Source organism: Oncorhynchus kisutch, linkage group LG2, assembly GCF_002021735.2.
Source record: "Oncorhynchus kisutch isolate 150728-3 linkage group LG2, Okis_V2, whole genome shotgun sequence".
NCBI classification, from domain to species: domain Eukaryota; kingdom Metazoa; phylum Chordata; class Actinopteri; order Salmoniformes; family Salmonidae; genus Oncorhynchus; species Oncorhynchus kisutch.
In genome coordinates this window covers 50,040,462-50,062,283 of record NC_034175.2, presented here as the reverse complement: position 1 = coordinate 50,062,283, position 21,822 = coordinate 50,040,462, and the positions used below count along the sequence as shown (strand labels likewise).

The 21,822-nt window shown below is 41.1% G+C and overlaps 2 protein-coding genes across 6 annotated transcripts; both read right to left on the bottom strand.

Moving 5' to 3' along the window:
• Nucleotides 1–3,070: 3,070 nt before the first annotated feature.
• c9h2orf80 (chromosome 9 C2orf80 homolog) lies at nucleotides 3,071–7,445 on the bottom strand. 2 transcript variants are annotated; one of them, XM_020457319.2, is made up of 8 exons: nucleotides 7,226–7,445; nucleotides 7,021–7,102; nucleotides 6,789–6,871; nucleotides 6,482–6,572; nucleotides 5,818–5,895; nucleotides 5,399–5,486; nucleotides 5,079–5,188; nucleotides 3,071–3,477 (listed from the first exon to the last, which is right to left on the bottom strand). In XM_020457319.2, exons 1-8 carry the CDS (start codon nucleotides 7,264–7,266, stop codon nucleotides 3,424–3,426), a joined length of 627 nt encoding a protein of 208 aa, XP_020312908.1. In that variant the 5' UTR covers nucleotides 7,267–7,445; the 3' UTR covers nucleotides 3,071–3,423. The 2 variants fall into 2 exon arrangements, with proteins under 2 accessions (XP_020312908.1, XP_020312902.1); XM_020457313.2 differs by having other exon boundaries at nucleotides 7,021–7,445.
• Nucleotides 7,446–7,689: 244 nt separating this feature from the next.
• Nucleotides 7,690–19,774, bottom strand: sgo2 (shugoshin 2). 4 transcript variants are annotated; one of them, XM_020457284.1, is made up of 11 exons: nucleotides 19,714–19,774; nucleotides 19,466–19,563; nucleotides 13,834–13,967; nucleotides 13,422–13,597; nucleotides 13,079–13,156; nucleotides 12,482–12,583; nucleotides 12,195–12,268; nucleotides 11,920–12,086; nucleotides 9,473–11,800; nucleotides 9,274–9,388; nucleotides 8,711–8,960 (listed from the first exon to the last, which is right to left on the bottom strand). In XM_020457284.1, the coding sequence occupies exons 3-11, from the start codon at nucleotides 13,958–13,960 to the stop codon at nucleotides 8,819–8,821; spliced, it is 3,309 nt and encodes a 1,102-aa protein (XP_020312873.1). In that variant the 5' UTR covers nucleotides 13,961–13,967; nucleotides 19,466–19,563; nucleotides 19,714–19,774; the 3' UTR covers nucleotides 8,711–8,818. The 4 variants fall into 4 exon arrangements, with proteins under 4 accessions (XP_031652617.1, XP_020312873.1, XP_020312865.1 ...); XM_020457276.2 differs by lacking the exons at nucleotides 19,466–19,563; nucleotides 19,714–19,774 and adding an exon at nucleotides 14,297–14,497; XM_020457302.2 differs by lacking the exons at nucleotides 12,482–12,583; nucleotides 19,466–19,563; nucleotides 19,714–19,774 and adding an exon at nucleotides 14,297–14,503.
• Between the last annotated feature and the right edge of the window lie 2,048 nt (nucleotides 19,775–21,822).

The window sequence follows — 21,822 nt, the reverse complement described above, 5'->3', positions numbered from 1 at the left end:
AGGTTAGCAAGTCAGAAATTTCACTTTCCGACATGATGTGAATGCAGCATTAATTTTATTAAACTGCTGAAAACCATCCCACCTGCTGGCCAACAGATTGTTCTCGTGGCGATTTCATTCAATAGGGTTTTCAGTAGATTTATCTAAAGTCATCCATTTAAATGTTATTTGGTGTACCTTTAATTAGAATTCTCTCGACAGACTCTCTAGAATATTAGGGATCAATTAAAGAAAGCCATGTAAATATTAGTCTCCTTTTCATCACCAACTGGTATATTAAAAAATATTCTGATCTTGCATAGTATTTAGGGTAGGAAAGTATTTATGAATAATAATAAAAACTGGTTTGGTTTGGAGAGCCTTCACGCACTAAATGTATAGTGGTTTGATTCATCCTGAAAGTTACCATATTCAATTGTTCAAGCCATTAAATATTGAAATGTGAGAAAAGTGTACAATAGGTGTTGAACAGTAGTCTGTATAGTAGTCTAAAAATCTACCCTAATGATCCTCACTAAACATGGAACTGTGATGACAACGGTCCAGTCGTCGTGAACCGTGCTCCAGGCACAAGGTTTAAACTGCTACTTATGATCTGCGTTCCATAAGGCTACATGTCCCGAATTATTGCACAACTTGTAATACGTTAGCCTAATATGATCCACTATTCCTAGCAATCCACAGGAACAACCACATAAACATGACAGAAGAAGGAAAGGTAAACCAACGATGTAATGGAATGATGCAAAATGTAAGGAAAACAACACTAAGGTGACAGTTATAAATGTATGTGGGTATTACTGAAGGTGGCTACCAGATAGTGGCTAATATTTTACACGATATAAATTGTAAAAGAAATACCGTGTAAAGTCTGGGCATATAATTAAAACATTCTACAAATCATAAATCAACTCGGTACATTTTCCGCTATACTGTCATTTGATTGGGTCTCCAAATGTCATCCCTGCAAACTATAAGCGCATATGACTGGTTTCACATGTCTCCAGCGATCACAAAGTAAAATATAGTAGATCTAAAACAATTGTTATTTACATTTACAATCCTCTTACCCAAACGGTTTACTAATTTACCTAGCTTTTATCAATAGCTCTCATCAAAGTGTAAATTACCGTGCATGGATAATTATGTTATCAGAAAAAAGCAGATTTTGTTCCACTTGGAACCGACAGATTGCTCACGTGTAAAGGAATTGGAATTAGGAGGGAATTAAGTCAAAGTCAGAATACAGTGTATACAGTGGGGCAAAAAAGTATTTAGTCAGCCACCAATTGTGCAAGTTCTCCCACTTAAAAAGATGAGAGAGGCCTGTAATTTCATCATAGGTACACTTCAACTATGATAGACAAACTGAGACAAAAAAAAATCCAGAAAATCACATTGTAGGATTTTTAATGAATTTATTTGCAAATTATGGTGGAAAATAAGTATTTGATCACCTACAAACAAGCAAGATTTCTGGCTCTCACAGACCTGTAACAACTTCTTCTTTCTGTCCTCCACTCGTTACCTGTATTAATGGCACCTGTTTGAACTTGTTATCAGTATAAAAGACACCTGTCCACAACCTCAAACAGTCACACTCCAAACTCCACTATGGCCAAGACCAAAGAGCTGTCAAAGGACACCAGAAACACAATTGTAGACCTGCACCAGGCTGGGAAGACTGAATCTGCAATAGGTAAGCAGCTTGGTTTGAAGAAATCAACTGTGGGAGCAATTATTAGGAAATGGAAGACATACAAGACCACTGATAATCTCCCTCGATCTGGGGCTCCACGCAAGATCTCACCCCGTGGGGTCAAAATGATCACAAGAACGATAAGCAAAAATCTCAGAACCACACGGGGAGACCTAGTGAATGACCTGCAGAGAGCTGGGACCAAAGTAACAAAGCCTACCATCAGTAACACACTACGCCGCCAGGGACTCAAATCCTGCAGTGCCAGACGTGTCCCCCTGCTTAAACCAGTACATGTCCAGGCCCGTCTGAAGTTTGCTAGAGAGCATTTGGATGAACCAGAAGAAGATTGGGAGAATGTCATATGGTCAGATGAAACCAAAATATAACTTTTTGGTAAAAACTCAACTCGTCATGTTTGGAGGACAAAGAATGCTGAGTTGCATCCAAAGAATACCATACCTACTGTGAAGCATGGGGGTGGAAACATCATGCTTTGGGGCTGTTTTTCTGCAAAGGGACCAGGACGACGGATCCGTGTAAAGGAAAGAATGAATGGGGCCATGTATCGTGAGATTTTGAGTGAAAACATCCTTCCATCAGCAAGGGCATTGAAGATGAAACGTGGCTGGGTCTTTTAGCATGACAATGATCCCAAACACACCGCCCGGGCAACGAAGGAGTGGCTTTGTAAGAAGCATTTCAAGGTTCTGGAGTGGCCTAGCCAGTCTCCAGATCTCAACCCCATAGAAAATCTTTGGAGGGATTTGAAAGTCCGTGTTGCCCAGCAACAGCCCCAAAACATCACTGCTCTAGAGAAGATCTGCATGGAGGAATGGGCCAAAATACCAGCAACAGTGTGTGAAAACCTTGTGAAGACTTACAGAAAATGTTTGACCTCTGTTATATACCCTTTGTTGGCAATGACAAAGTAATGAGATAAACTTTTGTTATTGACCAAATAATTATTTTCTGCCATCATTGGCAAATAAATTCATTAAAAATCCTACAATGTGATTTTTTTTTTCTCATTTTGTCTGTCATAGTTAACGTGTACCTATGATGAAAAGTACAGGCCTCTCTCATCTTTTTAAGTGGGAGAACTTGCACAATTGGTGGCTGACTAAATAATATTTTGCCCCACTGTATGTTGACACAACTTCCTCTCTTTGATCTCCACTCCAAATGAATAGCGGGTGATTGGCATGTTATTCTCAAGGTCAGAATATGCATAGAGAAAAAAAAATCATAAAAAATTACGTTGCATTTAGGAGCGCTTAACTCGGGTCAGAATTCCCCCATAATTAGCACTTAAACACTACATGCCCGATTGTCACATAACTGATATATACATATGTATTTTTTTATTTAACCTTTATTTAACTAGCCAACTTTGTTACAAACAGTGAATGGTTTATTGTACAGTAAAGTGTGTACAGTAATGTCTATGATGTAGTCAAACATTTGTATTGCTTATAGATGGACATGGTCTGAGCTACAACCAAATATAGACGAAACCCCTAGTGACATGATAACACACTGGAGGATTGATACTTACTATTGGCCAGGGTTCCTTGAATGTGAAGGCCCAGTAGTAGCAAGCTCATAACATGGACATCACAAATTTCACCCAGTGTAATAACACAGTAATAACCCTGTAATAACAATATAATAATGGTGTAGTAACACAGAAGAGGAAAGGACTTTCCTTAATCCTGTAGAGATTATTGTGGTCCTTCATAATGCTCTGCTTGTTCTTTCAAGGACTCACCACTGTCCTGTGTAGGGGACAGAAAACATGGACAGTAAAGAGGAGTTCTAGTTCAAAACACAAGAAAGCAGTAGAGTCCATTCCAGCAGTATTTTTCAACTTTATAACAAGGTTGGGATGTTTGTTGAAATAATGATCAAATTCACAACTGCTTTAAATGTCAAGTCTACACTCCCCTACATATTTATTTGGAAAGAGAGCCAAATTAAAAGTTTTGGCTTCAATACTCCAGCATTTTGGATTTGAGATCAAATATTTCATATGAAGCGACAGTAGATTCATACTGTTTTACTGTTTAGAAATGAATGCACTTTATGTATCTGGTCCCCACAATTGAAGGTGTCATAATTATTTGGACAAATTCACTTATAGTGTATTACATTTAGTCAAAAGTTTAGTATTTGGTCCCATATTCCTAGCACGCAATGACTACATCAAGCTTGTGACTACAAACTTGTTGGATGCATTTGCAGTTTGTTTTGGTTGTGTTTCGGATTTTGTTGTGCTCAATAGAAACTAATGGTAAATTATGTATTGTGTCATTTTGGAGTCACTTTTATTATAATTAAGCAATAAGGCACGAGGGGGTGTAGTATATGGCCAATATACTGCATCTAAGGGCTGTTCTTAGGCACAATGCAACACACCCCCGGGGTGCCTTATTGCTATTATAAACTGGTTACCAATGTAATTAGAGGAGTAAAAATAAAGCTTTTGTCATATCCGTGGTATTCGGTCCGTTATAAACTGGGTGGTTAGAGCCCTGAATGCTGATTGGCTGACAGACGTGGTATATCAGACCGTATACCATGGGTATGACAAAACATTTATTTTTACTGCTCTAATTACGTTGGTAACCAGTTTATAATAGTAATAAGGCACCTCGGGGGGTTTTGGTATATGGCCAATATACCATGGCTAAGGGCTGTGTCCAGGCACTCTGCGATGCGTCATGCCTAAGTACAGCCCTTAGCCGTGGTGTATTGGCCATATACCACACCCCCTCGTGCCTTATTGCTTAAATATACCAGGGCTGTCAGCCAATGAGCATTTAGGGCTCAAACCACTCAGTTTATAAATAACAATATAATATGTTTCTGAACACTTCTACATTAACGTGGATGCTACCATGATTACGAATAATCATGAATGAATCATGAATAATGATGAGTGAGAAAGTTACAGATGCATAAATTTCATACCCCAAGAACAAACTTCCCTGTTATTGGTAATGGTGAGAGGTTAGCATGATTTATTGGATTTTCCATGTAGTCTATATTAAAGGCCACTGCATTTAATATAACAGGCTTTTCAAATTCAATATTGGTGCACAATTTCTACTTAAAATATCAAAGGGGGATAAAAGGTACTCTCGTGGAACGACCCTGCTCAGAATATGGGACCAAAAAAACGAAACTTTTTCCTGAATGTAATACACTATAAGTTCATTTGTTCAAATACTTATGACACCTTCAAATGTGGGGACTAGATACATAAAGTGCTTTCATTTCTAAACAGTAAAACAGATATGTATGAAGAACCAAATAAAAAAATGTAGCTTCACTGTCCAAATACATAGGGGAGTGTATGTCTATGACTGCCACTCACACAGAGAAAGGAGTTAGATGTGGATGAGGAGGACTGCACCAAGGCCCTCCGTCCATCAGGGGCAGCACCTCGTTTACCCTGCACAGACAGCCATCGCTTCAAATTCTGGGCTGAAGGAAAATAATCAGAGAGAAGGTTGAGTCAATACTGGTCAGGGTGCTTACATAACTTGTTCTATAAACTACCGTAAACACAAGTGAGGAAAGGCAAGTCACATGTGAGCAAGGTAGAGGGAGACTGGCATAGTTGATGCGTTTAACGAATGGTAGTGTCGGATGAACACACATGCACACATCTCTCATACACACACACTGACATACTGTGCTTTCTGGAGTGGTCCACAGCCTTGAATGAGCCCAGCATGGCAAACGGGTGATAGGACAAGGTGAAGGGATGAACAATGGCGCTCTGTAGAGACAGTCATCAGATACATTTTTCTATTTTAAGACCTTCTAATTAATGTCTTATAATGTAATGGTACATTTAGGCCTACTGAATATGTATACAGAGCAACACAGCATTATACCACAGCAAATGATCATTATAGACCAGATAACACTGAGGCTGAAGGCCTACTTACTTACTATACACTGAGGTGTTTTTAATGTTTTATACACTCAGTGTGTTATATATGATACCCCATAATACCTTCTTCCCACACAGACAAGTCTAGGCTGTAGGATTAGGCTATACTAACACTGGGGATATAGAAATGTGCAGTATTCTAAACTCAGTCTACCTTGGAGTGCTGGTGGGGATAAGCGGCAGACGGTTTGGTGGTGTAGAGGGCAAGAATGTCTTTTACAGGCAAGCTATTCTGGAGCAGAGAGGACAACAGAACGGAGGTTAGAGCAGAGGGGAAATATAGTTAGTAACACAATTCGCAATAATCATAAAAGGACCACATGGTCAACCCAGGGAAAGATCATGAACTAGGCAACGCTGCCCAGTTTGAAATATACTATTGCAGTTGATTTAGAGATTAAACGGGAACTGAAGCTCAACAAATTTGTAACATTGTATGAATTGCAAGCGTAACATACTGGATCATACGAAATAGATGACAGAGTACACAATTGTGTACTTGGAGACCCGTTTTGGCTGGTGAGCACTACTTTCAAAACGACTGGTGGAAATTATACAAAACCTTTATAACGTATCTTCATTCAAAGTTTAGCAACAGAGGAGCATGGCTTTGGAGACTGGTGATTCATTGTGTAGTAACAAGGGAGGTTAGCTTAAGGGTCATTGACACTTTGGACTGAGCCGTGGTAGTAGACTCCCAACTCTGCCAAACGCTTCTAGATTACAAGGGTTACTAAGGGTCAGTAAGACTGCAGACTGAGCTGTGCTAGACTCACAACCCCTGGCATACTGTATGCCCAAGTACTCAGTCTACTCACCAGGATCATCCCAGCGAAGGAAGAAAGGATCATGGCTTCTCTCTCCAGGTGGTTGGGGTACTGGTCATTATAACCTGGGCTGCCCACTCCACTACAGGGAACAAAGTCAATCAATCCAATTTGATTTAGAAAAATCATTTTCATAGCATCAGTTGTCATAAAGGGATTTACAGTAACCTGGCTTAGAGCTAAAGCCAATGCAGTAGATAAGGAAGTTAGCAGAAGTCTTCATGTCTCAGATAAGGTTACTCAGGATGACACAATCAAGTGGTATTGTGTTTGGAAGTCAATGTTTCAATGTACTTACACAATGTCTCTGTCCATCACATCATGTCGCTCCTCTTTCTCTAGCCACCAAAGGGCAACACTTATGGCCAAGTCATAATGGGCCTGGATGGAAGTACAGACACATTAAGTACAGGGTTTGAATAAATGTTGAAATAATCATAAAAACAGTCAACTGTTTAACTGTATATAACATCCCACATTAACCCCTGGTGGAGGATGGTGCACTCCAGAACGTGTGTTGAGATTCCTACCAGGTCATCCAGCATGCTAGTGGATCCTTTCCCCTTGGGGTCAAAGCCATTCTCCCTCAGTTTCTGACCAATGTAATCTCCCCTGTTCAAAACACAAAACTCTTTCAAGCGCCTGAAAAATGGAATTGCAATTAATCTAAATGTCCACTTCCCACACACCATTCCTCTAAATCTATAATTTTATCATCCACAGAAAGCAACTCACAGAAGGGCTTCAATGTCTCTTCTCAGTCGCCTTGTCTCCATTTCTCTGAGATAGCGCTACTCATGCGGAGGGATAACTCCTTGGTGGTCCTGTAGCCTACACAAAACTACGTTTTCAAATATAACGTCAAAGTACTTGACAATGACTGTAGGAGTTGGCATGGCAGCACAAACCGATCTTGGACCAGGGTAAGAAATTGGAGGAAAGGAAGTTACATTGTAGATAAAGGATGGAGATGGAAAGAAATCAACAGGTGATGATAAAGTATGATACTGCATGTCTGTTTGCGTATCAACGCTGACCTCAGCTGGGGCTCATATACAAGACATAGTATATGAGACATAAGACATAGTGCAGACTGCAGGGTAGTCTTGAACCTGGCACCTCTCTGGCCCTACACAAATCAAATCAAGGTCCAGGAAATGTGATACAAGCCATTAAACTCACATCCAGCAGAACACAAATAGGTTTTTACTAAACCTTTAATCACTGACGATTATTGTGCAGCCTGAAGTGCTTAAGCAAGGCAAAAGCAAGGTGATTAGAAGTAGGTCTAGACTGTGTCTGACAAAGATTTGGCCTCACAACCTTTTCCCACAACTAGTCTCCAAAATGAGATGTTGACCTAAATAGGTCACTGTTGATTTACATAACATTTTATGTAGCATGTGCCTGGTAAAATGGGTGCTTATTCAAATCTGAGTTACATGATCAAATTGGCAATCTAAATCCATATAACATTACAGGTGGTCATATTTTTAATACAGAGACACACATTCATGTTGTATAGCAATCTGTACTTACCACACGGTGCAGAATTATCAGCAATGGTTACACCCAAAAACTGCAGTACTACTCTAAATGTCAGAGTAGCACAAAATCACAAATGTGTTTCATGTAAATAAACCAACCAAAAGACACACTGCAAACGGTAGCCGCTTCAGGGGACACCTGCTTGTGGAAAGGCTGTGTACAGTAGAGACCGAGGGGAGCAGAAAGACAACCACAGCCTCCTAAGTGAACAGCCTACTCTGAATAATTCACACAGGGCCTCCAGTCAATCACTCACACAATACAGGTCCAGATTATTTTAGAAACATAAGGAGGTGCGTTGGTCGGCACTTAACCATGATGTGATCCAGCCATAGATTAGCTAGATGGTGCAGTCAGTCACCTAAGGATGAGTTGAACAACCTTAAGCAATAGCTAGCTGCCCCAAAGGGCATAATTAAAGTTGTTTTGTAACATGCTCCATCGAATCATATTGCAACAACTTTAAATATACCATTAGAGGCAACTAGCTATTGCGTATGGGTGTTCGACTTACCCTTAGGTGACTGACTGGACCATCCAGATAATGTATGGCTGTATCACATATCTGTTACTGTCACAAAAAAAATGTGGTATTTCTTACAGGCGTATTCAATTATTTATTCCTTCATGACTAATAAAGTGGGTGCTATATTAACAAAAAGATTTTCAACCTAAAATGTATTGACATTTTATTTGTAAACTTATATTAAAACAAAAGGGAAACACAATAAAAGCATTGGCAATATGTGTAAGAATTAAATTAGATGTCACAGAATAAAGTCAATTAACTGAATGCATGTTCTCCAAACTGCCAGGTTTATATGGGTCCTTCTGTTGTAGTCTTTTCTTCTTCTTCTTCGCTTTAAAAATGGGAGAACTCAGGTACTTGGTGTCTGAGAACTTATCTCCACGTCTCATTTTGCTGTTAAAAGAAAGAAACAACAGTTGAATAATCAAGGGCTGGTATCATAGCCTGATAAAACCAACCTGACCACTAGCAAAACCAACCTGATCACTAGCAAAACCAACCTGATCACTGTGCAAAACCAACCTGATCACTGTGCAAAACCAACCTGACCACTGTGCAAAACCAACCTGACCACTGTGCAAAACCAACCTGACCACTGTGCAAAACCAACCTGACCACTGTGCAAAACCAACCTGATCACTGTGCAAGCTACTGATAACATACTACTAAAGGTAAGCTTTAGTTTCATTTCCAGAGCATTCCTCACCAGTTAATGGGTGGCAACTTGTAGCTAATGGCAGCTCCCCGTCGCCTGGCCCGTCCTGTGTCCTCATCGTCCGTCCAGTTGGTGTTGGTTAGTGGCTTCAGGGCTCTTTCTGCTACTGTTGGTAAAACATAAAAACAACCATTAGAATACCTACATCTCACACAAATAAAAATACAGTCAACAATAAAATCCTTCGTACCTGGAGATCTTTCAGCCATAACCTCAGCCGACTCTTTATATACAGCAACCTTGTGAGCAGAAGAAGCAACCCTTTTAGGGCTTGAGGCTGGAGTGTCAAATCCAGTCTCATTTGAACAGCTGACATCCACAGAGGACTCCCACGGAGGCCTATCGTCCATGAGCAGCTCCCTCAGGCTCTGACGTACTCCCTCACCACTGTCAGGCAATTCTGTGTTGGTCTCAACAGTTGATAATGACACATTAGATGTCCTGCTGTTTGTGTCACCATCATCCTGGGACAAGGAGTCAGGAACAATGTGGTTCTTCCTGTTTCTGGTGGAATCGCTAAAACTATTGGTTATGACAAAAGTGTCTCTACATCTCGGTTTAGGGCCATGGTTGGACCGGGGCTTGAAGCTGCTGACTTTGAAGTCTGGACTCAGGACCTCAAGTGAAGAGAAACGTTCATGAGTTTCACAGCTCTCCTCAGTGGTGGCAGAGTGTGTGAAGACGTGCAAAACTTTGGGATCCGCCACAGGCTGTACTTCTGCATTTTGTGCTGCAGTGCGTACACCTATACTACTCTGGCTATCCAGAGTCTTACTAGACAAAATATTACCTGCACCCCCAGGCACCAATCCTTTAGTGATGCTACTTTTAGTCTTTTTTTTCCTTTCTTTCACAGGGGCAAGACAGTAACCCTTCTGTGAATCAGTCTTCATCCTTGATTTTGCCGTCTCCACTCTCCTGGCTTTCTTGGGCTTTTGCTCTGCAGCAACTGAAATGGAGTCACCGATCTCCCATGGGGGCATTTCTTCCTCAACACATAAGCTTTCTTGGCCCTCTGAATTCCTTGCAGGTTCCTGGGTAGCAAGCCATGGACGTTTAGAGGAGGCAGGAGTTTCTTCAGCCCCAGAGTCTGTAGTCTTGCGCCCAGCAGCTAGACAGTGATCTGGGTGAGGTCCAGTCAGATGCTCCTCTATGATTTCTTCCCTGACCGTTTCTTTCCCTTCTTCTGCAACAGAGTCATACCCCGTAGTCGGAGTGCACGCCAGCTTTTCAGCCCAAGCATCATCTAATATTGTACTGTTCACCGAGGAGCTGTCCCTGTTCACCGAGACCACAAACCGCCCTCTGCCTTTCACTCTGGTGGGTCTCTTACTGCTCCGTGTAGTGGACCCAGGTCTGGAAGCACTGTGTGATTCCCTGTATTCGTGCAGGGTGGTATCCATGTCTACATAGGCTGGGCACCCTTCAGGAGAATGAGACTCCTCTTCAATGAGAGATTGAGGCAGAAGGAATGGATCCTTTTCTGTTTCAATGTGTAATTCATGGTCCACCATGACAGGCTGTGCTTTAGTCTTCCTGCGTTCTTTGGATTTCTTCTGGCCCTTTCTAGATGTAGGCTCATTAGAAATCACAAAAGTCTTGTGACCTTTAGTTTTAGTGACTTTGTTCTCCGTGGCATCTATGACCAATGGGTTTGCCCCGGCTAGTTTAAATACAGACTTCTGAGCTTCAGGGTCATCGAAAAAGTCATCTTCAAAGGGGTCAGGTGAGACACTTCGATGGGATTTGGATTGGAGAGGCACTTCAAAAGTTTTTCTTGGGTCAAACGTTTTTGGAAAATCTTGTGTTGTTTTATGGGATTCTCGGGTAGGTTTTTTGTGTTTGGTGATGCGAGAGGTGACATAAGTCTTTCTGCGGGCAACAAGGGATTCTATCTCACTGGCTGAGTTCTCTATGAAGTCCTCTTCTCGGTGTTCTACATCCACACTCTCCGCTGTAGGGTTGTCTGTATGTAGTGGTGTTGGGGAAAACACCTTTTGTATCACTGTCGGCAGCTCCACATTTACAGCAGAGCTCTTCCCCTCTAGATTCTCAACAACATGTGTTGGCCCACAGTTCTTATTTCCAACCTTCACTAATAGACAAGGGATTTTTGTCTTTGGCACCTTCAGTTTCTTCGGTCCACCAGCTTTCTTGGGCTTGGTCTCCACTGTAACGATTTCAGCAGCGCTGTCCCCAATAGTTATCTCCATCTCTGTATCATTGATGGTGGTCTTCTCTGCTTCCCCGACAGTGGTCTTTATTGCAAGCGCCAATGTAGTCTCCATCTTTAAGCTGTTTGGATGGTGCACAACTTTATCAGTAATAGAGGGCTGTAGAATATTAGTTGTGGAGACAACAGAAGGCAAGACTGCTGGGATAGGGTCAAGTCCAGTGTCAGAATAAATCTTTGACCACTTTTCCACCTCATCTTTTAGGCTACTGGATTGTCGGGATGTTCTCTTTTGGGTCGATTTCAAAGTATTGTCCACTTGTTGCTCCATCTTATTAATGCTCTCTGTAGGTTAAGAATACATGTGAGTTACTGAAAACCTTCAATAACCAACCTAATGCTGAAAGGTCATGCATTTCAAAATGTGGGGTAGTTCTGAATTCTCCATGCTCCAGCCCCCTTACCTTTACTGGCATTGGACTCTGATGACCTACTTTGGGTCCCAAAAGGATTTGTGGACGTGTTTCCTCTGTCATTTACTACAACCTCTTGGCTCATGCTGGTCTGTTTTGAAGGGGACACCAAATCCCTGGACTGCTCTGCTATGATAAGAGGTATCTGAACCGCTACCCTAGAATGAAAATAAATATGGGGGGAAATGTGTGAACAGAAATAATTGACAATAAGACAGTAACTGTATTGCTGTAACAGCAAACACGAATAAGAGTCTCATTATTACCTCTCCATCTGACCATTTTCCTCTTTTTTATCAGGGGGTGGCTTACTGCGGCCTTCAGATATTTCAGGGGAATCCTTTGACAGAAAGAAAAACAATTTAGCAGGGCTCTACACTGACATTTTTCACAAGGAGCATGTGCTCTTAGGTAAAAATTAGGAGCACGGTGAATGTATTTGAATAATAACAAATGTGTACTCATAAGAAATAACTAAAAGTTCACGAATAAAAGGTTTCGGGGGCATTCCATGCTCAATCAAGTACAAAGCACCCTCAAATATTTGACTCACTTGTGAGACAAAAACCTTCAGCTGCCCCTTTAAGGGACGGGAGCCGTTACCGTGGTAATGGTGGGACTCCCATTCAAAATGAGATTCTCCAACGTCCCTTCCCTAACAGTCGAGAAAGTTCAAGCTAGTATGTGAACAAAACGATGTAAATAGCAAAGAAACACAAGAAGAAAGTCACACTTTAATAGACTTTTGGGTAAACTCAACCAACTTTATGCCTGTGCACTTCTAAAAATGAATCCTTCAGCACTACACTCAGTGCGCACAGGGTCCCAGGCACTGTTGCTGCTCCCCAGACCACTGAGGTAGATATTACTGTATGAGCAGATACTGTTGCACAAGGTGAGATAAATAACTAACTATGTAGAGTCCTGTGTGATTAGCTACCAGTTATGAAACAAAATGGCAGAAATAGTTTTGAAAATAGCTACGGTAGCAATTTATTTAGCTATAAATCACAACTTGCACATGTGCTCATACTCAACTTTTTCAGTTCGCACACATCTACGTTTAGGTGCATATGCGAGTAAAATGGTTGCAATGTATAGAGCCCTGTTTAGCATAGTAGCATAGAGGACATACTGGAAGAGGACTTACATTTTCATCAGAGAAGAGGTCCAAAGCCCTTTCCAAGTTATCCAAAGTGTTGCGTTGAAGGTCTTTCAAGATTATAATCTGTAAAAGGATATGTTGTTTTTAGTTGTTGCTTTACAGCATGAGATTTCTTTATGTAATGAATAGCGCTATAGAAGTTGAATAAAAACATTTTTTTGTCAACAACTACCATGCTTTTATGTCAAACTAACACTGAAGTCTGTGAGAAAATAGATCAATATTGTTACGAAGAGCACCTCTAAATAAGTGACCTGGTAAGGAGCCAAATTTAGATCCCACTATGTCTTATTCAAAGAGATGGACTCAGAGTCCCTCTCTAACCCACCAGTTGGTTGTGCTTGAATCTGCGAATAGCCAGGTCAAAATTCAGAGACTCCACTTGTTTCCGTAGGTGCACAGTTTCCACTTCAAGCTGTCTGCTTCTCTCCCTCTGAGCCACCAAGGCCAGAGCCAGAGCCTTGTTGTTAGTCTTCAGGGAGACCTTGAAGAACGAGGATGTGTCTAGAAAATACATGAAACAGAAATTCAAAATAAACATATGATAATGCAGTACGACTTACCAAGTTACCTGTCATTAACCAACAATAGGCTATTACAAATTAAAAGGTAATCCACCTCTTACATCAATTTATGCCAGGTCGCAGTTGCAAATGAACTTGTTCTCAACTAGCCTACCTGGTTAAATAAAGGTGAAATAAAAATAAAAATAAAAGTGATGGCAGCTGTACGCTACTTACTGAGAATCTTGGTCTTTATCTTCGATGCCACGGTTAGAGAGTTATTTTTAGCAGCCTTCGAGGGCATAGGTTTCTTCCCTGGTAACATAGTTGAGAGGAGGGTCCTTCCCTCAGCTGACATGTTCATCCTGATCCTGGAAGCATAAAAAAGGACAGTTGATCGGCCTTTAGTCGACAATCAATCTACCAGTAAAGAATGTGCATGCGCCTCCAAACTACCAAAATGAATATGCAAAATCACAACTGCAGTTTCGCTACTAAAAATAGCTATAGCCTGCTGTCATAACTAACGTAATCTAGATAGCTATAGCAATGATACTTATTGACAGTTCATCTGTTATCATAATCGTTAACTACAATATACCTAGTTTACGTTAGCTAGCTAACTTGCTAGCCAAAATGAAGACGTTAACGTTAGACAGTTAGCATAGCTAGATTACGTTAACTTGCTAACGTTACTTACCGGGCGTTATGTCTTCTTATTTAAAGTGGACGAATTTGCTATAGCTATGTAATTGAAACGTTAATATAGCCGGTGAAAACGTTACCAAGTTGTATTTACATGCTAGCTAGATTACCGGTTCTCAGCTTAAACATAAACATTCTAGCAACCAACCGGCGCCGCTGTTTAAAGTAAAAAATAGGCGTGCTCTTTGGACTGCAACGAGCTAATCACAGCTCAGATCCCTCAATCTAAATTCTAGCCCTGTCTGGGTATAGACCAATCATGTCTATAAGATCTGGATAAACAGACCAATCATGTCAATAAACCCTGGATAAACAGACCAATCATGTCTATAAACCCTGGATGACTAAGAGGGCGCTGTATTGAAGCCACAGGGCAGCCATCTCCTCAAGTATAAATGTTTTGGAAGCTATAGAAATGCAATTATTCATGTCTACATTCGTTTTTACACGTTTATTATATTACAGACACTCTAATGCACACATTTAAATTATATTATGTGAGCTAAACATACAAATCGCTGCAGCTGTACATAGTCCATCTGTAAGTAGCCCACCCAATCTACCTACCTCATCCCCATATTGTTCTTATTTACTTTTCTGCTCTTTTGCACACCAGTATCTCTACTTGCACATCATCATCTGCTCATTTATCACTCCAGTGTTAATCTGCTAAATTGTAATTATTTCGCTACTATGGTTTATTTATTTTCTACCTCCTCACGCCATTTGCACACACTGTATATAGACTTTATTTTTTGGTATTGTGTTATTGATTATGCTTGTTAATTCCATGTGTAACTCTGTTGTTGTTTGTGTCGCACTGCTTTGCTTTATCTTGGCCAGGTTGCAGTTGTAAATGAGAACTTGTTCTCAACTAGCTTATCCGGTTAAATAAAGGTGGGGGGGAAAAATAATAATAATCCTTACACTTTCAAAAATACTAGTCGAGTAAGACATGGGAGAGAGGACGAATTTTGGCAAAGAGATTTATTAAATCAATTGCGGATTTAGGTACGGGCGAGAGAAACATTTAGCGATTTTCTAACAAATGTAATGCAAAACTACTCATTTTTCCATGGGGCAGAGAGAAAAGTTTTGAAGCTTATTTCCTGCAATTCTACCAATTTTGCAATGGTGTGGAAAAATATTTTCGCAGTTTTAAACACCCACAAAAACATAAAGACAATGCCTATAGCTTATCCATGATGTTGCGAAACAATTTAAGTCAATAAGTAATCGTTCAGGTACGCCTTCGCGCTTCAGCAAACAAAGGAAATAATGAGAAGGAAATAATTAGTCGAAGTAAGACATATTTGGGGTTGAAAGGGGAAATACGAAGTGGTAACTTTGGATATTTTCCATGCCAATTCCCTCTGTTTCCCCTGTGATATGACGTGCTAATACTTTGTAATCTATGTTTCGTTTCAGGGCAGGACTTTTATCTGAATGTTATCACCCACCCGCATGGCATTGTTTATTATTCAGAAACACCTGCAAAGTTCTTCCTTTTCGCGAGTAATGAAAAGCCACCCGCGAAAGAAAATTCCACAGACTTCTTTATCTATTTTGTGCTGTTGTTACATTTGTGTTAGTGTTTCGTTTCGTGTCCAATGCGCTCAGGGTGTTGTTACATACAGTATCATTTGCGCCAGCATCATGAGCAAAGTCATTGTAGCCTATTATTTCATTTTCCCTAGCCATGGCATGAGCACAGGCTGACTTGGCATTGCTGTAGCGCAGCCTGTTAGAAGCCTACCAACCGTTGCATCGTCGTGTCCATTACAAAGTCAAATCTAGTCTGAACCGTTAAATAGTTAGGCTATCCATATAACCAGAGGTTATTTAATATTTCTATGGCGGATTCGCGGCAGCAATTTATGAAACGTGCCAAAACTTTGGACGTAACAATATATGGCAAGGATATTGGTTTTCCCTATCCATCTGTGGCAAAGTTTCCCCTAAATACTTATGTCAAATCCAGCTCCAGAACTAACCATAGCCTAGCCAGCTGGCTAATCTTTTGGATACAGTATAGCAACAACATATAACATTAGCCATTAACTGGCTACAATTGAAGTCGGTAGTTTACATACACTTAGGTTGGAGTCATTAAAACTCGTTTTTCAATCACTCCACAAATGTCTTATTAACAAACTGGTTTTGGCAAGTCAGTTAGGACATCTACTTTGTCCATGAATCAAGTAATTTTTCCAACAATTGTTGACAGACAAATTATTTCACTTATAATTCACTGTATCACAATTCCAGTGGACCAGAAGTTTAGTGCCTTTAAACAGCTTGGAAAATTCCAGAAAATTATGTCATGGCTTTAGAAGCTTCTAATAGGCTAATTGACATAATTTGAGTCCAATTGAGGTGTACCTGTGGATGTATTTCAAGGCCTACCTTCAAACACAGTGCCTCGGGCAATTTCCAAATGCCTGGAGGTACCACGTTCACCTGTACAAAACAATAGTACGCAAGTATAAACACCATTGGACCACGCAGCCGTCATACCGCTCAGGAAGGAGACGCGCTCTGACTCCTAGAGATGAACTTACTTTGGTGAGAAAAGTGCAAATCGATCCCAGTACATCAGCAAAGGACCTTGTGAAGATGCTGGAAGAAACAGGTTCGAAAGTATCTATATCGACATAACCTGAAAGGCCGCTCAGCAAGGAAGAAGCCACTGCTCTAAAACCGCTATAAAAAAGCCAGACTACGGTTTGCAACTGCATATGGGGACAAAGATCGTACTTTTTAGAGAATGTCCTCTGGTCTGATAAAAAAAAATAGAACTGTTTGGCCATAATGACCATTGTCAGGATCTGGAGCAACGAACCGCCCTTTCTGTCTCTGCCTGGCCGGTTCCCCTCTTTCCACTGGGATTCTCTGCCTTTAACCCTATTACAGGGGCTGAGCCACTGGCTTACTAGCGCTCTTTCAAACCGTCCCTAGGAGGGGTGCGTCTCAGGATGGTAAGTTGATGGTTGAAGATATCCCTCTAGTGGTGTGGGGGATTGTGCTTTGGCAAAGTGGGTGGGGTTATATCCTTCCTGTTTGGCCCTGTCCGGGGGTGTCATCGGATGGGGGCCACAGTGTCTCCTGACCCCTCCTGTCTCAGCCTCCAGTATTTATGCTACAGTAGTTTGTGTCGGGGGGGGCTACGGTCAGTTTGTTATATCTGGAGTACTTCTCCTGTCCTATCCGGTGTCCTGTGTGAATTTAAGTATGCTCTCTCTAATTCTCTCTTTCTTTCTCTGTCTCTCTCGGCGGACCTGAGCCCTCAGACCATGCCTCAGGACTACCGGGCATGATGACTCCTTGCTGTCCCCAGTCCACCTGGACATGCTGCTGCTCCAGTTTCAACTGTTCTGCCTGTGATTATTATTATTTGACCATGCTGGTCATTTATGAACATTTGAACATCTTGGCCATGTTCTGCTATAATCTCCACCCGGCACAGCCAGAAGAAGACTGGCCACCCCACATAGCCTGGTTCCTCTCTATGTCTCTTCCTAGGTTTTGGCCTTTCTAGGGAGTTTTTCCTAGCCACCGTGCTTCAACACCTGCATTGCTTGCTGTTTGGGGTTTTAGGCTGGGTTTCTGTACAGCACTTTGAGATATCAGCTGATGTACGAAGGACTATATAAATAAATTAGATTTAATTTCATTTGATTTATGTTTGGAGGAGAACACCATCCCAACCGTGAAGCACTGGGGTGGCAGAATCATGTTGTGGGCGTGCTTTTCTGCACAAGGGACTGGTGCACTTCACAAAATAGATGGCATCACGAGGGAGGAAAATTATGTGGATATATTGAAGCAACATCTCAAGACATCAATCAGGAAGTTAAAGCTTGGTTGCAAATGGGTCTTGCAAATGGACAATGACCCCAAGCATACTTTCAAAGTTGTGGCAAAATGGCTTAAGGACCACAAAGTAAAGGTATTGGAGTGGCCATCATAAAGCCCTGACCTCAATCCCATAGAAAATTTGTGGGAAGAGCTGAAAAAGCGTGGGTGAGCAAGGAGGCCTACAAACCTGACTCAGTTACACCAGCTCTGTCAGGAGGAATAGGCAAAACTTCATCCAACTTATTGTGGAAGGCAACCCAAAACGCTTGACCCAAGTTAAACAATTTAAAGGCAATGCTACCAAATACTAATTGAGTGTATGTAAACTTCTGGCCCACTGGGAATGTGATAAAAGCTGAAATAAATAATTATCTCTACTATTATTCTGACATTACACATTCTTAAAATAAAATTACCTAAAAATCATACAATGTGATTTTCTGTCACAGTTGAAGTGTACCTATGATAAAAATGACAGACCTCTACATGCTTTGTAAGTAGGAAAACCTTCAAAATCGGCAGTGTATCAAATACTTGTTCTCCCCACTGTATGTATGTACAGTGGGGCAAAGTGGGAGAACTTGCACAATTGGTGGCTGACTAAATACTTTTTTGCCCCACTGTATGTGTGGCGCCATATTTGTTGACATTATACAATGCATTCTGGGTGTCACGTAATCTGTCAGACCAAAGATGTTATAATGAGGTGAAGGAATGGTTCACTCATCTTTCGGGTAAACTTCCGGAAGTGAATGAAGGGAAGTGGATGATCGTGGATGACACACCCACTTCAATATGTATATTATAAATAGGCAAAACTCATCCTGTCTCGTCTTACAGCAATATCCTCACCTTTCACCCCTGAAGCAGGTGTCCCACAGGGGGCAGTTCTAGCCCACTACTTTTTCTACTCTACATATCAGATATTTACTACCCTCCACCCACCATAGGTTAAGTCTCACAGTTTGCTACTGGTCCAGCTCCAAATGTCCTCAACTTGCTGCAAAAAAACTCCAGAAGTCTATTGAAATGATCAAGACATGGTCTAACATGTGGCGAGTAAAATTGAACCCACAAAAGACCCAATGTGTCCTCTTCACAAGATGCACCAGCAAAAAAAAACAGGAAACCCATAGATCTCAAACTCTATGGTGAAACAATAAAAGTAGAAAAAGAAGCAAAATTCCTTGGAGTCACCTTCCAGAAGAACATGCACTGGATAATCCATATAGCGAACATAGAGAGAGAGGGACGAAAAAGATAAACCACCTAAAAACGCTGTGCAGAAGAAAATATGGAGCCTCACCTCAGACAGTGCTGAAAGTCTACATCAGCTACATCCGATCCCTCTTTGAATATGCCCTGCCAGCCTGGATAACAGCTTCACCACAGCAGATGAATCGGCTACAGATAGTCCAAAACATGGCAATAAAAATGGCTTACAGACTACCAAGATACATCAGCAATCACTACGTTAACAGCATATCTGGACTGACATCAATCAACAATAGACAGTCAATCATTGGTCAGAAGTTCATCAACAGAGCCACTCACAACCCATCACTGAAGGAAGCCGTGGGACAGGCCAAATGCACCACAGATTTACCCATGTCCATAATGCTGAAACTGATGTAGAAGAGAGGAAAGGAAAAAGGGGGAAAAGGAAAGAAAAGTGTGTGTGTGTGTGGGGGGGGGGGGGGGGGGGGGGGGGATAGAAGATAATAAATAATTAAAATAATAAAAAAATACAAATACAAAATAAATACAAAAATACAAAAAATTGTGTGTGTATGAAAGTGTGTAGATATATGTGACGGCAATCCTTAGCGCCCCCACCCCTCTCCCCCCGCACAGTTGTGAGCTATAATTTTAATAGATTTTTTTATTTTAAATTCCACAAACTCGGGAAAAGACAAATGTGAAACTAATCTACGCCTGTTCTGATAAAAACCTTAGGGCATCTAGCCTCAGGGGATGCCTTGCTTGACCACACCCTCCTTCCTTGCTCCTGGCCTGCACTGCCTCTTCCACCAATCCATTTGTTTCTTAACGAGCAGAAGCTCTGAGCTGTCTGATCAGGTCCATTGTTTACTGAGTGGAGTCTCCTCTTATTATCTTTGGTTCATGCGACAATAACAAGCATGGCGGCGCCCGGAAACTATCCATCGTCGGATTACTTTCGATTTCTAGAGAGTGTCAGTTATTTCGATCAATGATGAGCTTTCCCGTGATGTTATTAATTATAGATAGTAATTGCTATTAGCAAATTCATATTGTAGTTTCTGTCAGCCGAGAGTTATAAAAATATGACGCTTGTGTTATGCCAATCTTTCCTCTGTTAGTGCTAGGACAAATGTAGCCTACATTTTTCCGGTTTGGATGGTTGTATTATGCTGTAGCTACTTCTGTGAATGTCTGAACATTGCATCCAAAAAATAAACTGCTCACATTCTGGACTTTGTAAGGACTGTGTTTGTGCAAAATGTTTCTGAAAAAAGTGTGGCCAGCTCAAATACTGATTGTTGCGTCATACCGAAACTGGAGGTTCTAAATAAGCGTTCAGAACGGATCCACCCGTGTTTTGGTACGTGTGATGATGACCTAGTGCAAATACAAATATTTGTTGTGGTTAAATTCCTATCGCATTTTAAACTCTTGATGTTTGTGTCACATTTTTGTTGCCTTATATATCGAACATACCCTCTGGTATTGACATGTGCTCTCTAGCCATCACCTGGTAGTAGATGGCTAGAGTAGCCTACAGGTAGTAGCCTACAGGCTTCATGAGTTGGTGCGTTCATGAATTCACTTTGGAGTGCCAGAGTGCGCTCTTGATGTTCGCAAATTCAGAGCGCCATAGCAGAGCGGATGAGGTTGTTTTCATCTTATCTATAGCGTTGGTTGGTGACTAACTGCGTCTTGCAACAATTGAATTACGTTTGTTTTGCCTACGTTTACAAACAACTTCGGTCATATTCAACTGAGTATTGCGCATTCGGTAATTCATCAGTTATTAAATTATTCTGGCACACTCAAACAAGAGTGCTCTGAAATCGGAGTAGATAGCCAGAGTGAATTTACGAACACAACCTATGTAAGGGATACTCAACCAAGCCTTGGTCCAAGGGCTGTAAATTCTACGGAAAATAATGAATGACGTGGTAGGTGTTTGACCTTCCACCGAGTTGCATTTTCCAGAGAACGCATAGAGCCCCAAGTTGAGTATCCCTTTTATACCATGGCTATAATTGAACACGTTTTCCACTAGAAATGTGTTCATTTGCCGGTAGAAATGTGTTCAACATTCACTGAAGTAGCTAGCAAGTGTGCTAGGTAGCTACAGTAGTTACCGTGGTAACCAAACAAACAGACTCGCTGTTTGCCTTATTCTGGAACGTCAGTGGTCGAAGCGAGTTCGTTGCAATTGTGTTTTTATTTAAAAAATAATAATAATTGTGTTTTTATTTCCGGCAACATTCGCGTGACGCTAGCGCACGCAAGAGTGGAACTTTCGTTGAGTGCTTGATAGTTTTTCACTGACAGAACCGCACAAAATCCTAAAATCGATCAACCTGACAAGCATTATATGTTCAGTACGAGGCTGTCACAATAATTGGATGAAGAGGCAGTTTTTACATTGTTTTGAACACCAACCACCACTAC

Bases quoted from the DNA above. Each gene is read 5' to 3' on its own strand.
- c9h2orf80 (XM_020457313.2), bottom strand. From the start codon at position 7,182: ATGGTGTGTGGGAAGTGGACATTTAGATTAATTGCAATTCCATTTTTC. The intron at 6,872-7,020 runs GTAGGAATCTCA...ACTTCCATCCAG, and splicing joins CTAGCATGCTGGATGACCTG to GCCCATTATGACTTGGCCAT. The intron at 5,189-5,398 runs GTATGTCAGTGT...ATTTTCCTTCAG, and splicing joins GGACCACTCCAGAAAGCACA to CCCAGAATTTGAAGCGATGG.
- sgo2 (XM_020457284.1), bottom strand. From the start codon at position 13,960: ATGAACATGTCAGCTGAGGGAAGGACCCTCCTCTCAACTATGTTACCA. The intron at 12,584-13,078 runs GTAAGTCCTCTT...CTCGACTGTTAG, and splicing joins ACCTCTTCTCTGATGAAAAT to GGAAGGGACGTTGGAGAATC. The intron at 12,269-12,481 runs GTGAGTCAAATA...TTTCTGTCAAAG, and splicing joins TGAAGGTTTTTGTCTCACAA to GATTCCCCTGAAATATCTGA.